The following is a 13,419-nucleotide window of genomic DNA, read 5'->3' on the forward strand; positions in this document are numbered from 1 at the left end:
ATTGAACTCCCTCCCGAACAGGTACAGCCATCCTGCTCGGTCAGAGGCCATCTCCACATCCATTTATATGATAACCACCGGCACTCTGCCCTGTAACGAGATCATTACCACATTCCACAGCCTCCTGATGTTGCTCGACAACAGCTACCCCTTAACAAACCCCGTCTGGTCCTCCGAGACCACCTCCAGTACGCACCCTTCCAACTACCTCGCCAGCACCTTAGCCAATACCTTCACATCCGTATTCAGTAGGGAGATGGGCCTGTAAGCTCCACACTCTTGTCGGGTCTTTATCGTCCTTTGGGATGAAAGAAATAGAAACCTGCACAAGCGTGGCCGGCAACACCCCCCTCACCATTCATTCTACGTATCCAGGAGATGGGGCGCCAACGCTGACAAAAAGTGTTTATTAAATTTACCGGAAAGCCATTTGGCTCTGGTGCCTTCCCCGATTAGATCAACCCCACACACTCCATTATCTCCTGCAACCCCAACGGCACCTCAAATCCCTGACTCTTCCTATTCTCCACCTTGGGAAACACCCAACCCATCTAGAAAATGCCCCATATCCTCCACCCGGGGCTTCGATTTGTACAGTCCCCCGATGGAAGGCCTCAAATACTTCATTGAATTTTCCAGCGTCGTCACCTTCCTGCCTCCCTCACCTGCACAAACGCCCATGCATCCGCCTGTCGCCTCAACTGATGGATTGGCAGCCGACTAGTTTTCTCCCCATACATGTACTGAACCCCCCTTGAACGACTTCCTTCCCTATTGTCAATAGGTTAAACTACCCTGCAGTTTCTTCCTTTCTGCCAACAGTTCCCTCATCGGGGCCCCCGAGTTCCTGCGATCCACCTCTACAATAACCTCCACGAACCTCTGCTCTCCTCATCCCTGTCGGCCTTGTAAGAAATAACCCCCCCCCCCCCCCCCCCCGAACCACCAACCACCACCTTCAATGCCCCCCAGAATGTGGAGGCGACATCTCGTTTCTGATTAAGCTCACATAATTCTTTAACGTCAATACCACTTTCTCGCAGAACGTTTTATCAGCCAGGGGCGCTGCATCAAATCTCCACCCTGGCCTCTGCATCCGTCCTGTTTCGAACCTCACATCCACATAATGCCGCACATGGTGCAACATTACTATTCCTGTGTATTCCGCCCCCGCGACGCCCGACAGCACCGCTTTCCCCACCACAAAGAAAGTATACCCGATGTACATGGGAGAAGAAGGAGTACTCCCTCCTGGATGCCTAATCCTCCACGGATACCCCCACCAACTGGTCCATAAATACCCCCAGATCTTTGTCATCCCTGACCTAACCATTGACTTGGGCTAGACCTATCTGCCTTGGTGCCCAATACACAATTAAAATCATCCCCCATTATCAGCTGGTGTGAATCCAACTCCGGGATGGATGCTAACAGCTTCTTAACAAAGTGTGTTGTCCCAGTTGGGCGCATGAACATAAACTAAAACAATCAACGCCTCTGCCAGAACCCCACTCACCATCATTAAAAAGTCCGAAAAGCAGAAAAATTCCCAAGATTAGCCCCGCCTCCTCCGGCGTTGTAAAGCATTGTTCCCTGCCCTTAAAAGTCACCACGTTCCATGTTATGTTATGGGCAGCACAGTGGTTAGCACTGTGGCTTCACAGCGCCAGGGTTCCAGGTTCGATTCCCGGCTTGGGTCACTGTCTGTGCGGAGTCTGCACGTTCTCCCCGTGTCTGCGTGGGTTTCCTCCGGGTGCTCCGGTTTCCTCCCACAGTCCCGAAAGACGTGCTGTTAGATGAATTGGACATTCTGAATTCTCCCTCTGTGTCCCCGAACAGGCGCCGGAATGTGGCGACTAGGGGATTGTCACAGTAACTTCATTGCAGTGTTAATGTAAGTCTGCTTGTGACAATAAAGATTATTATTATTATAGGTTTTGTTCAGAGATTTCATTTCCTTTGGAAAATGCATCTTGAATCATGATGGACGTCTTCACTGGGCTTGATGTATCTGCTCAACGTTTGCGGGTGTCTTCGGACATTAACTTGCAGGGACATAACAATATGTAATAACACAGTGCAATAGATCACCAACATGGGGTGCACCAAGAATTGTGATGACAAGTTGGTGCACCAAAATACTTTGGTCATAAATGGTGGCTAATTGAGGAAGGGAAGATTTCCTAGCCTGTAAATTTCAAAATTGCAGCACTAACTTTGTAAACCCAGCAAGGCGGTGTTGCTCAATATATAAATACTTCACCGTTTCACTGACAGAATGGATGCACGTTTCCTCTCACTGTGTCTCTTGGTGTTGTGTATCAGGGCAGTATCAATAATCCACTTTCTCGCCCCCACCCCCCCCCGCTCCCCCTAATGTTTCAAGCTCAGTGGGGTGGTTACTATTGAGTGTAACTCCTGTTGGCTACACCCCTGTAATATAAATGTGTCAACTTAACAGTGTAGCCACCTAGACGTGCCCCATTGTATGCAGAGTTTAAGTGGCAGTGTTAATGTAAGCCTACTTGTGACAATTTCTTTTTTAAATTTAGAGTACCCAATTCATTTTTTCCAATTAAGGGACAATTTAGTGTGGCCAATCCACCTAGCCTGCACATCTTTGGGTTGTGGGGACGAAACCCATCCAAACACGGGGAGAATGTGCACATTCCACACGGACAGTGACCCGGAACCGGAATCGAACCTGGGACCTCAGCGCCGTGAGGCAGCAATGCTAGCCACTGCACCACTGTGCTGCCCTAGCCTACTTGTGACAATAAAGATTATTATTAAGCTACATTTTACTGATTAAGGAGTTGCTTAAATACATGTGGGTGGTGTCATGTATTAATAACCAAACAGAATCGCTGTAAAGCATTTGCCCCCAATCTGTAGGTTGATCGCGAGAACCAGAGCAAAAACTCCAATGAAAATGATACCACTAAATTAACCCGATTTAGCTGATGTTGAATTTGTGTGAATCGTGTGTAGTTATGTGTAACATTTTGCTATGTTTTAATTTTCAGAATGAGCCTGTATTTTATTCAGCAGAGGGTATCCCTCTCACTCCAGCAGACCCAGGTTAGTCCTTTAGGGTCAGAATGAGTCTGTTATTTTTCACATCCTGATCCCTTCCCTCCTCTTTAAATGGCACAATGGAATGGGGCTTGAGAAGGGATTTCCCTTTTTCCTGGGACAGACCAGACAATCCAGCTGGGTATTTTACTGGGTCCTACAGGACTCTGATTTGCACGGAATAACGGTTTAAATCGATGGAACAAATTGATGGATAGAGTAAGATGGGATCTTTCCCCTTGTAGGGGAATCTGAGATAATGCTGCCAGTTAAGAGCCAATCTGGAAAAACATTCCATAAAGGATTGTGAAGACATATGCAACTATTGAGCCATTTAGAAGGGAATTGATAGTTTACAGGAAAGCAAGGATGTCCAAGACATTTGGGAAAAGGCAAGGAAATAGGAAATCACATAGGAACAAGAGGCCATTAACACTCTTGGTCAGTCAGATGACGGCTGACCTTAATCTTAACTGCATGTACCTATCTGGACTTGTCTGACAAAAATCTGTGGATCTCAGAGTTCAAGTTATTAATTGATCTGGCATCTACTGCTTTTTGCAGGAGAGAGTTCCACACCACTACTACCCTTTATGTGAAGGATCATTTCCTAACACAGCTGGCCTGTCTGTGATGTTGTGGTTGTGTCTTCTTAAACTGGAGTCTCCCACCAGTTAAGAAGTGTTTGTCTTTATCATCATCATCTTGAGAACTCTGCCTAAAGTCAGACCCTTGGCGGTTATTTGCTAAACCGCAGCAAAACGGCATGATTTTTGCTATAGGTAATGAGGAGACAGGCCTGAGCTGACTACCTCATTCGGAATAGGAACCAAACTAATCTGTTCCACACTCTAGCCATCTAACCAACTGAACTAACTGGCTCCTCCATCTCTTTAATTTCCTCATCTGTATCAAAAGTACTTTGGTCAGCAGGCTTTGATGGGTTGAACAGCCAGCCCGTGTTCCCGGTGATTTGATGGGAAAATCCTGATCTTTAACCCACCTCTTCCATTCTGCTCCTTGCATTTCGTAGGCCTCAAGTGCCTATTTCAGGATATATCCGCACCGGCACTTTCTGGCTGAAGAACGGGTCAGGAATGGACCTTGGTTGATGCTGTTGACCAACCCCGGCTGTGTTGGCAGTATGGCATTACAGCTGAGCAAAGGGGGGAATTAGCAATTGTCCAAGGTTCTTGATCCTCCTCATTGTCTGGTGGTGGTGCGTGGTGCAAGTGCACTTGTGTGGACATTGAGTGATGAAGCTCAGCTATGATACCCAGCAGATTGAGGGCCAGTCCCTGTGCAAGTGAAGGGAAGCACGAACCATCCTCTTCAAGTGAAATTCTCCTAAATCAGTAAAGCGTTCTTTACTTCTTTGCTACTCATTCACAGGACGTGGGAGTTGCTGACCCGGTCAACATTTATTGCTCATTCCTAATTGCCCTTGCGATGGTAATGATGAGCTGCCATTTTAAATACAACTGAATACGGCATTTCAATTGAATACAATGTTATGGGTCTAGAGCTGCCGACAGGCCAGACTAGGTGAGGGCCGTTTCCTTTCCTGAAGGGTATTAATGAACTAGATGGCCTATTACAACAATCTGATAGTTTAATTATGGGCACTAGCTTTTTGTCATATTCTAGATTGAACTTAAATTCCACAGCTGTCATGGTAGATTTTGAACTCGTGTCTCTGGGTCATTGATCCAGGCCTGTCACTAAAAGCAAGCATGCAGGTACAGCAAGCAGCTGGGAAGGCAAATGGTATGTTGGCCTTCATTGGAAGAGGACTTTTGTGCAGTAGCAAGGATGCCTTACTGCAGTTATTCAGGGTCTTGGTGAGAGCACACCTGGTGGCACAGTCTCGGGATATGGGATAGGCCATTTATGACAAAGCGATCCACTAGTGAATCTGTGGAATTCTCTACCACAGAAGGCTGTGGAGGCCAAGTCACAGAATATATTTCAGAAGGAGCTATATTTCTAGACTCTAAAGGTGTCAGGCGGTATGGGGATAGAGCAGGAGTATGATGCTAAGATTGAGGATCAGCCATGATATTGAATGGAGGAGCAGACTCGAAGGGCCAAAAGGCCTATTCCTATTTTCCGTTCATGTGCCTCTGGATCCAGTAATAACAGAATCACAGCATCAAGAATTAGAGAGCACCGATTCAAAAGGAGCAAAAGTGATGAGGGAAATTGTTTTCACTCAGGGTGGTTGTGTCTGGACCAAACTTCCTGAGAGGATGGTGGAGGCAGATTGATTGCGTTATTCAAAGGGAAGTTGGATTGCTGTCTGAAGAGAGAAAATGCGCAAGGTTATGGGGGCAGGGAAGTGGGAGTAGGTAGAATGCTCTTTCAGAGAGGCAGTGCAGACTCGATGCGCCAAATGGCTACATTCTGCATTGTCAAGATTCTATGAAACCTTCATCCAGGCTGCTGCACCTCTTGCCCTACTTAACCTTCTCTCTAAATTCAACGGCATGTGTGAGAGGTAGTAGACGCTGGCAGTCACGAAGAGTTGCAAGTTAAGCATTGTTTCATAACCTTTCTGAAGAGAGGCAAAAATGTTGCAAGGGCTGTGTAAACCTTCTAACCCTACTTCTATAACACCTCACAGACACTAACCGATTATCATTCCAATTACTAGCAGCGTAAGAAGCTTCTTCATCTCTCCTAAACAAGTATCTTATTCGAACCTTCATTTGTCCTTTGCGTCGCATTAACTTGTAAGTGAAAGGCCGCAAAGAAGCTTATCTTACCTATTTCCTGCAAAGTTTGATCACTGAATTCTAAATGTTTGGTGAAACTGCTCTTGAACTTTCCAAACTTGATGCTTTCGGAGTGGTAAAACATGCTCCACTCTCGAATATGAGAGGGAAATTTTGTTCTTTGATTCTGTCAATAAATTCTAATTAATAAAATTTGAATGAAATGTGTATCCATGTGAACGTTTGATCGTTCCAAGCATCACATTTGACTGTTTAATTTAGTGATGGTAAATAGTGGAGTTTTGTTTGGTGAATTTGAAAGTATGGGTGCCACAACCGTATAAAGTATAAAATGTATTAAGTTTGCAGCTGTTGTACACGTAATCTAGAAATTCCTCGGCCGATCATCCTGGTAGTCAAATGATTGACTGATCACAGCAATCAATCTCAATTAATTAGTCTACAACAGGCCCAGACATGAAGTGAGGAAAGCCTCCAGTACGTGAGAGTTTTGGGAATCGTATGTCTGAAATTCATCTGCCTCTTCCAAGCACGCTACACTAGCACAAGTGAAGTCTTAAATTACTCATGTGCTGTACCTTCAGGGTGACAACTTTTCAAATACGCAACCTGTTAAAATATCCTCTTTGTAGTTATTGAAAAACCCATTAATCACAAAGTAGAGAGCACACGGTTCTGAGCTTCCCATGTGGGCAACATGCTCCCTTGGAACAGTTTCCCAATTATGTTTTCCATTTGGATTTCAGATTACCTGGAAAAGTACCAGGAAATGATTGATCGAGAAGAGCTGTTTCAAGGTTATTCTGATGAAGATGGAGATGCGTAAGTTTGATTTACTTTTTCCCCTCTATCTTTGTTCTTTGAACTTTCAAGACTGATATTGTTAGATTTTTCTGAGGCATGGACATCAAGCAGTATGGAGCAAAAAGTGGGAAGATTCAGTTGCGGTACAGATCAGCTCATGATATGAATGAGGCCGGAGCAGACTCGAAGGGCTGGATGATTTTGAACGATTATGTCAAATTCCTTCAATGGTGGGAGAGATCGGTGCAAAAGACCAAGGTGAAATATTGTAACCATCTTAAGTCAGAAATGTGGAGTGGCTGCGATCTACCTCCGAGGTCTTCAGCATCATGGATGTCAGTTTTCAACCAATTCGATTCACTCCACATGATATCAAAAAACGACTGAAGGCACTGGATACTGCAAACGCTATGGGCCCTTTCCATAGTCTGAAGATTTCCGCTCCAGACTAGCTGTAGCCTGAGCCAAGTTGTTCCAGTACAGCTACAACACCGGCGATGACCCAGCAATGCAGAAAATTGCCCAGATATATCCTGTCCGCAAAAAGCAGCACCAATCTAATCTGGCCAATTACCACCCCATTAGTCTACTCTCAATCATTAGGAAAGTGATGGCAAGTGTGGTTGACCGCAATATCAACCGCACTTATTCAGCAATAATCTGTTCACTGACACTCAGTTGGGTCTGTCAGGGCTGCACTGACCTCATTAGAACTTTGATATAAATATGGACGGAAGAGCTGAAATGCTGAGTTGAGAGTGATTGCCCTTGACATCAAGGTAGCATTGACCAAATATATCATGAAGCCCTTGCAAAATTGAGATCAGTAGGATTTGGGAGAAAACTCTCCTTTGCTGGAGTCATTACTGGTACAAAGCTGGCTGTGGCGGTTGGAGGTCAGTCATCTCAGCTCATCACTGCAGAAGTTCCTCAGTGTAGTGTTTAGGCCCAACCATCTTCAGCTGCTTCATCAATAATCTTCCATCATAAGGTCAAAAGTGGGGATGTTCGCAAAGGATTGTACAATGTTCACCATTTGCAACTCCTCGGATACCATAGCAGCCCATGTCCACATGTAGCAAGCCTTGGAAAATCAAACATGCGCTGACAAGTGGCAAGTAACATTTGTGCCACACAAGTGCTAGGCAAAGACTATATCCAACCATCTCGCCTTGACATTACCAGAGTTGAATCACCCCACCATCATTTTTCCATGAAGGCGGGATTAGGCAATTGAGTCGGATGTTCAGCCATGATCATAATGAATAGCGAACAAGCTCAAAAGGGCTGAATGACCTCCTATTTTTGATGTTTCTATCCTGGGGGTTCCCATTGACCAGAAACTGAACTGGACTAGCCATATAAATACTGTGGTTCTAAACGCAGGTCAGAGACTGGGAATTCTGAGGCAAGTAACTCACCTCCTGACTCGACCAAAGCCTGTCCAACATCTGCAAAGCACAATTCAGGAGTGTGGTGGAATACTCTTGACTTATCTGGATGTGTACGGTTCCAACAACAGCGTCATCCAGGACAAAGCCTGCTTGATCGCCCATCTATCACCTTCACGGTTCACTCCCTCCATCAACCACGCACAATTACAGCAGTGTGTACTACAGACAAGATGCACATCAAGAATTCACCAAAACTCTTGACAGCACCTTCAAAACCTGAGACCTCTGTCACCATTTAGCGTGGCCAATCCATACCCTGCACATCTTCGGGTTGTGGGGGCGAAACCCACACAAGCACGGGGAGAATGTGCAAACTCCACGCGGATAGTGACCCAGGGACGGGATCAAACAGGGGACCTCGGCGCCGCGAGACAGCAGTGCTAACCGCTGCACCACCATGCTGCTCTTCTTTTGCAGTTCTAACACCTAAAATTCTATTCTTCCCCACTTCACTAAGTACATGTGTATTGACCTTGCTTCTGAGCGAATCTGCACATTACAACCCATTCAGCCAGCTGGACTCTTATCAATTCCTCTTTCATCCCATTTTTCAAACTTCATTTTATTCAAACTTCTTTCATCTTTATTGTATCCCATTCTTCAATTTTTAATTTCTTCAGGCTGTTGACAGGAGACACTCCCAATGTATTTCCTTGCACAAAGGTGCTGAAATAGTGACAAAGGCCAGGGTTTCTTGAGGAAAGACTGGGTACTTTAATTGGATGAGAGGTCAATCCTCTGCAAAAATTAGACCAAATGGGCTAGAAGGCCGTTTGATCCAAACTTCTGTCACAATCACTTGTGTTCAGGATTATGCTTTTAAAAAAATAAGTTTAGAGCACTCAATTCATTTTTTCCAATTAAAGGGCAATTTAGCGTGTTCAGTCCACCTACCCCGCACATCTTTGGGTTGTGGGGGCGAAACCCATGCAAACACGGGGAGAATGTGCAAACTCCACACGGACAGTGACCCAGGGCCGGGATCGAACCTGGGACCTCGGTGTCATGAGGCAACAGGGCTAACCCACTGCGCCACCGTGCTGCCCACGTGTTCAGGATTATGCTTTTGTTTAAAAGTTAAAAATTGTGGTTCTATGATTCATTTTGTGAATTCCCAAATTGGGAAATTCTTACTGAATTCTTAGTGAAAGAAACAATTTGGAGGGTTTGGGGAAGTTGCATGGCAAACGGGATTAGAACAGGTAGCGGTGATGTAGAACTAGCATGACCACTGACGAGGTGGATTGCATGGCCACCATCTGCTGAATGCGAGCTTTAGTACATGCAAGATATATTTTAACTTTCATTACAATTATAATACATTTAGTAAGACCTATGTGACGCTGAGAATGGATAACCTGCAATTCCCACAGCATCACTGTCATTGCCCCATGTCAACTGGAGTGATAGAGGGCGCTTAAGGCCAAGGGAGTGGAAGAGGAAGAGTGAATCAATGCTCGGGCATGGTGGAGGAAGTGAAAGGAGCCGGATTGCTTCACAGGAGAATTATAAAACAAAATATGTAACCAATCCATATAAGGGATGTTGGGGCAAACAACCACAAAGGGGTGGGGTTTCAGGAGCCTCTTGAAGAAGGAAAGAGGGGTCGAGAGGTTGTTTGGGGGGGGGGGGGGCGCGGAGTTCTAGGGCTGATAGCCACCAGTGGTGAAGCAATTAAAATTGAGGTTGCTCAAGGCCACAATTGGAGGAGTACTGATATCTCCGAGGGTTGTAGGACTGGAAAAGGTTACAGAGATAGGGAGGGACAAGGAACAAATCCAGCAGTGGCTGCAAATGTCCAGCGTGAAAGAAGTTTGGTTGGTCTCAGCCAAATTGCCTCTAGGCGTGGATTTACTGCCCTAAACCAGCAATGCCAAGCAAACCATAATATTTATTAATTTGTGGGATGTGGATGTTGCTGGAAAAGTCGGTTTTTACACTGCCTGCCCCCAAGTGCCCTCAAAGATGGTGCTGAGCTAGCTTCTTGAATCGCTGCATCCATTTGCTGTAGGTACACCCACAGTGTAGTTAGGGAGGGGGCTCCAGGAGTATGACCCAGCGACAGTGATAGTTCCAGATCAGGGCGATGAGTGACTTGGAGGAGACTTGCAGGCGGTGGTGCATCTTGCCCAGTTATGTAACGTCCCCGTCATTCTCTCAACAGGTACCTGGATGACTCGGAAAACGAAATGGATCCAGAGATGGAGGAAGCGTTTGAAAAGTTCTGCGCCGAAACAGAAAAAAAGAGGAATTAGTGCAGAGAGGCAAGCAAGAGATTCGTTAGAAATCAAAAAAAGACAAAAAAAATTTGCGTTTTTGAGTGTTTATTTGAAAAAAAAGAACAAAAAAAACTTTTGAATTTCAAAAGATGTGCAAGTAATTTAACGACAAACTGAAGAAACATTTTCATTTTTCTTGTGCCATTGAAAGCATTGCAGGAAAATTTCTGTTGGAGTCCACCTAAAACTGTTGATGGCGAATGCACCGCAAAAATTCCCAAACAGAATCTGCCGATTAATACGTGCTGTACTTTTAATGAGACTCTTTTGTAATATAGTTTGTTATAGTTTTATTTTTATGTAAAAGTTGCAAGTTCAAATCTAAAATAAAACAATTCTTTGTAATGGGCTGCATTGCTTCGTGAAGCACACTAAAAGATTTCTACTTGCCTAACCAATACGTAACTTTGAAGAAGAAAAGGGACTCACAGACCAAGAGTTATATACATTAACCGAGAGAGGGAGAGATGCATGCCCCACACACAAGCTGCTTTGGGGAGATGTACGCGGGTACACAACGTGGTAGTTACAAGAGAGGAAATGAGAATTACAGCACAAAACAAGCACAATGATGTGGGATAGAGGGTGGCGGCGGGGAGGGAGATATGTTTGCGTTCACACACACACAGCAGTTGACAAGGGACATGTATACAGATTGGCAATTTGCCAACAATAAGTTGCACTTTAATGACCCATGCTACATTTCTAACAAATTGGGAACTAGTAAGTAAATGAATGCGCGATATACTTAAAGATATTCGTAATGTTTTAATTACCCCTTTCTGTATTATCTGAAAATCCCTCTGCTCCAAAGCTTGCTTATTAGTTACCACCGCCTTGCACTGCCAGACACCTGTTCTTTACGTGACATGACTGTTCCCCATTACAAAGTGAGCTGTTCTCGATCAGGCAGAAATGGCCGGCAGGTAAGTAAAGACCATCAAAGTCCTTGCCTAACTAGTCAACTTACCATACCTAACTAGTCAATTCATCGGAATGTGGTGCTTCCAATTTTCAATAGTGCGAGTTGTTGGGGAGGGGGAAAAAGTGTGAATATGGCATGTTGTACATATTGTATTGAGTAACAGAGTTCTAAGGGATGCATCAGGTGCAGCGAGAGGGTTCCTTGCCATTCTGGGACTCGTAGGTCGGCTCTTAAATCCAGGTTGGCGGCACAGGAATTTTCAATTGCCCCTCTGCCTCAGTTGTATGTCTCTCTGTTTCTCAGGAATTTATTTATAGTGGTATCTGGCTTGTGTATGTGTGTACTTCCTGTTTTGATTGGAGCAAAACCTGGTTGTAAATAAAGAATAAATGTTTCAATTTGTCTCAAATCAGCTCCTTCAGGGCGAAGAGGCAAGGCTTCTTTTCTCACGATGGTTTAAAGTCGGTGACAATGAACTGCTGCACTAATGTGCACACCCCTATACAAGATACCCGTGATTGCTGTCTTAACGTATCCCCACTTCCTCACAGCAAGGAGTCTCTGACCTCCACTGTCCATCAGTAACGTCCTGCCTGGGGAAACCAGTAGTTTCAGTACACCTGGAGGCCAGCCTCCAAAGCATAGTCCCTGCTTGTAGTCAGTCACTGTTATATCAAAAACCCAGAGCCCAAACCGCACCTGAACTCTGCAGCAGTTCCAAGCAGGGTTGCACCCTCCGCTACAAAAAAAAAAAGAGCGTGGCCTCCAAGCAGCAGACCCAGCATCTGAGCAGTGCCTTCGTTTTTCAGTCTTATTTACTTGAATTGTAGATGTTTACACTGTTCCTAAATTGTATATAACAATGCATGAGAGAACCTTGTGGTCTTTTTTTTCCTTCCCCTATTGCTGGTAAATAAATTTTGATGTGTTTGTAATCTTTGGATTGTGTTTTCATGTTATACAGATGTTTTGAAACATATCCTATTTAATGAGTCAGGTGAGCCCCAGTGCTCTCCTGCCGCTGAGCCGGAAGGCTCAGGTTCAACTCCCACTCGGGGACTTCTTGGGCACAAGGAGTTCACACGACTTGAAGCAGATTGTTAATCAGCCTGTGAAATCCTACCAACACTCCACACCATTCTCCAAGGGAGAAAAGAGAGAAGATAGAAAAACAATTGTTCAGTTAGCAGCAAAGAAATGTGGTTCAAATGAATTTGGAATGTACATCTGTGATGTTGATCACAGCACACAATTGCACTGCATAGATGAGCCAAGTTTAACATTGGGAAGCCAGTCTGGAAAACATTGGATGTTAGGCAAACTGGACATTCTTGGGTGGCACAGTGGTTAGCACAGCTGCATCTCGGTGCCGAGGTCCCAGGTACGATTCTGGCCCTGGGTCACTGTCCATGAGGAGATGCACATTCTCCCCATGTCTGCGGGGGTCTCATCCCTAGAACCTAAAAGATGTGCAGGGTAGGTGGATTGAGCCACACTAAATTGGCCCTTAATTGGGGGAGGGGGGGAAAGTATTTAAAAAAAGGAATTGGACATTCTGAATTCTCCCACAGTGTACCCGAAGAGGTGCTGGAGTGTGGCGACAAAGGGATTTTCACAGTAACTTCTTTGCAGTGTTAATGTAAGCCTACTTTTGACATCAATAAAGATTATTATTATTAAATAGGTGGAGTCTTGATAACAAAGATGAAGGTTTCAGCAGCAAATGGGCTGACACGGGGATGGATGAAGTGGCAGAGGGAGTCAGTCTTGTTAATGGAGAGGGCATGGTATTACAAGCTTAGCCCGGGATCACATAGCATGCTGATGCTATGGGAAGTTAGTGTCAACCTGAGGTGGTGGCCAGTGGGGAGGGAATAGAATCTGGTGAAGTTACCGAGTGACGGGGACAGAAGACCGTCCTAATATTTAACTGGTGACAATTATAATAATCGCTTATTGTCACAAGTAGGCTTCAATGCAGTTAGTGAAAAGCACCCAGTCGCCACATTCCGGCGCCTGTTCGGGGAGGCAGGTACGGGAATTAAACCCGCGCTGCTGGCATGGTTTGGCATTACAAGCCAGCTATTTAGCCCCCTGTGCTAAACCAGCCCCTTTTCCCCCAGTAATACTCAAGTTCTGGTTGACCA

At 45.1% G+C, this 13,419-nt stretch overlaps 1 protein-coding gene across 1 annotated transcript in view; it reads left to right on the plus strand.

The window, feature by feature from the left end:
* Nucleotides 1-12,207, plus strand: part of LOC140429076 (polyadenylate-binding protein-interacting protein 1-like) — a 63,283-nt gene extending 51,076 nt beyond the window's left edge. The window contains exons 9-11 of the mRNA XM_072515631.1: nucleotides 3,027-3,081; nucleotides 6,557-6,632; nucleotides 10,233-12,207. Of these exons, the coding sequence (XP_072371732.1) occupies nucleotides 3,027-3,081; nucleotides 6,557-6,632; nucleotides 10,233-10,323 (222 nt within the window). The 3' untranslated portion in view covers nucleotides 10,324-12,207. The remainder of the gene's footprint in view (nucleotides 1-3,026; nucleotides 3,082-6,556; nucleotides 6,633-10,232) is intronic.
* The last annotated feature ends 1,212 nt before the right edge of the window (nucleotides 12,208-13,419 follow it).

The sequence above is a fragment of the Scyliorhinus torazame genome, chromosome 9 (genome assembly GCF_047496885.1).
Source record: "Scyliorhinus torazame isolate Kashiwa2021f chromosome 9, sScyTor2.1, whole genome shotgun sequence".
Taxonomy (NCBI): domain Eukaryota; kingdom Metazoa; phylum Chordata; class Chondrichthyes; order Carcharhiniformes; family Scyliorhinidae; genus Scyliorhinus; species Scyliorhinus torazame.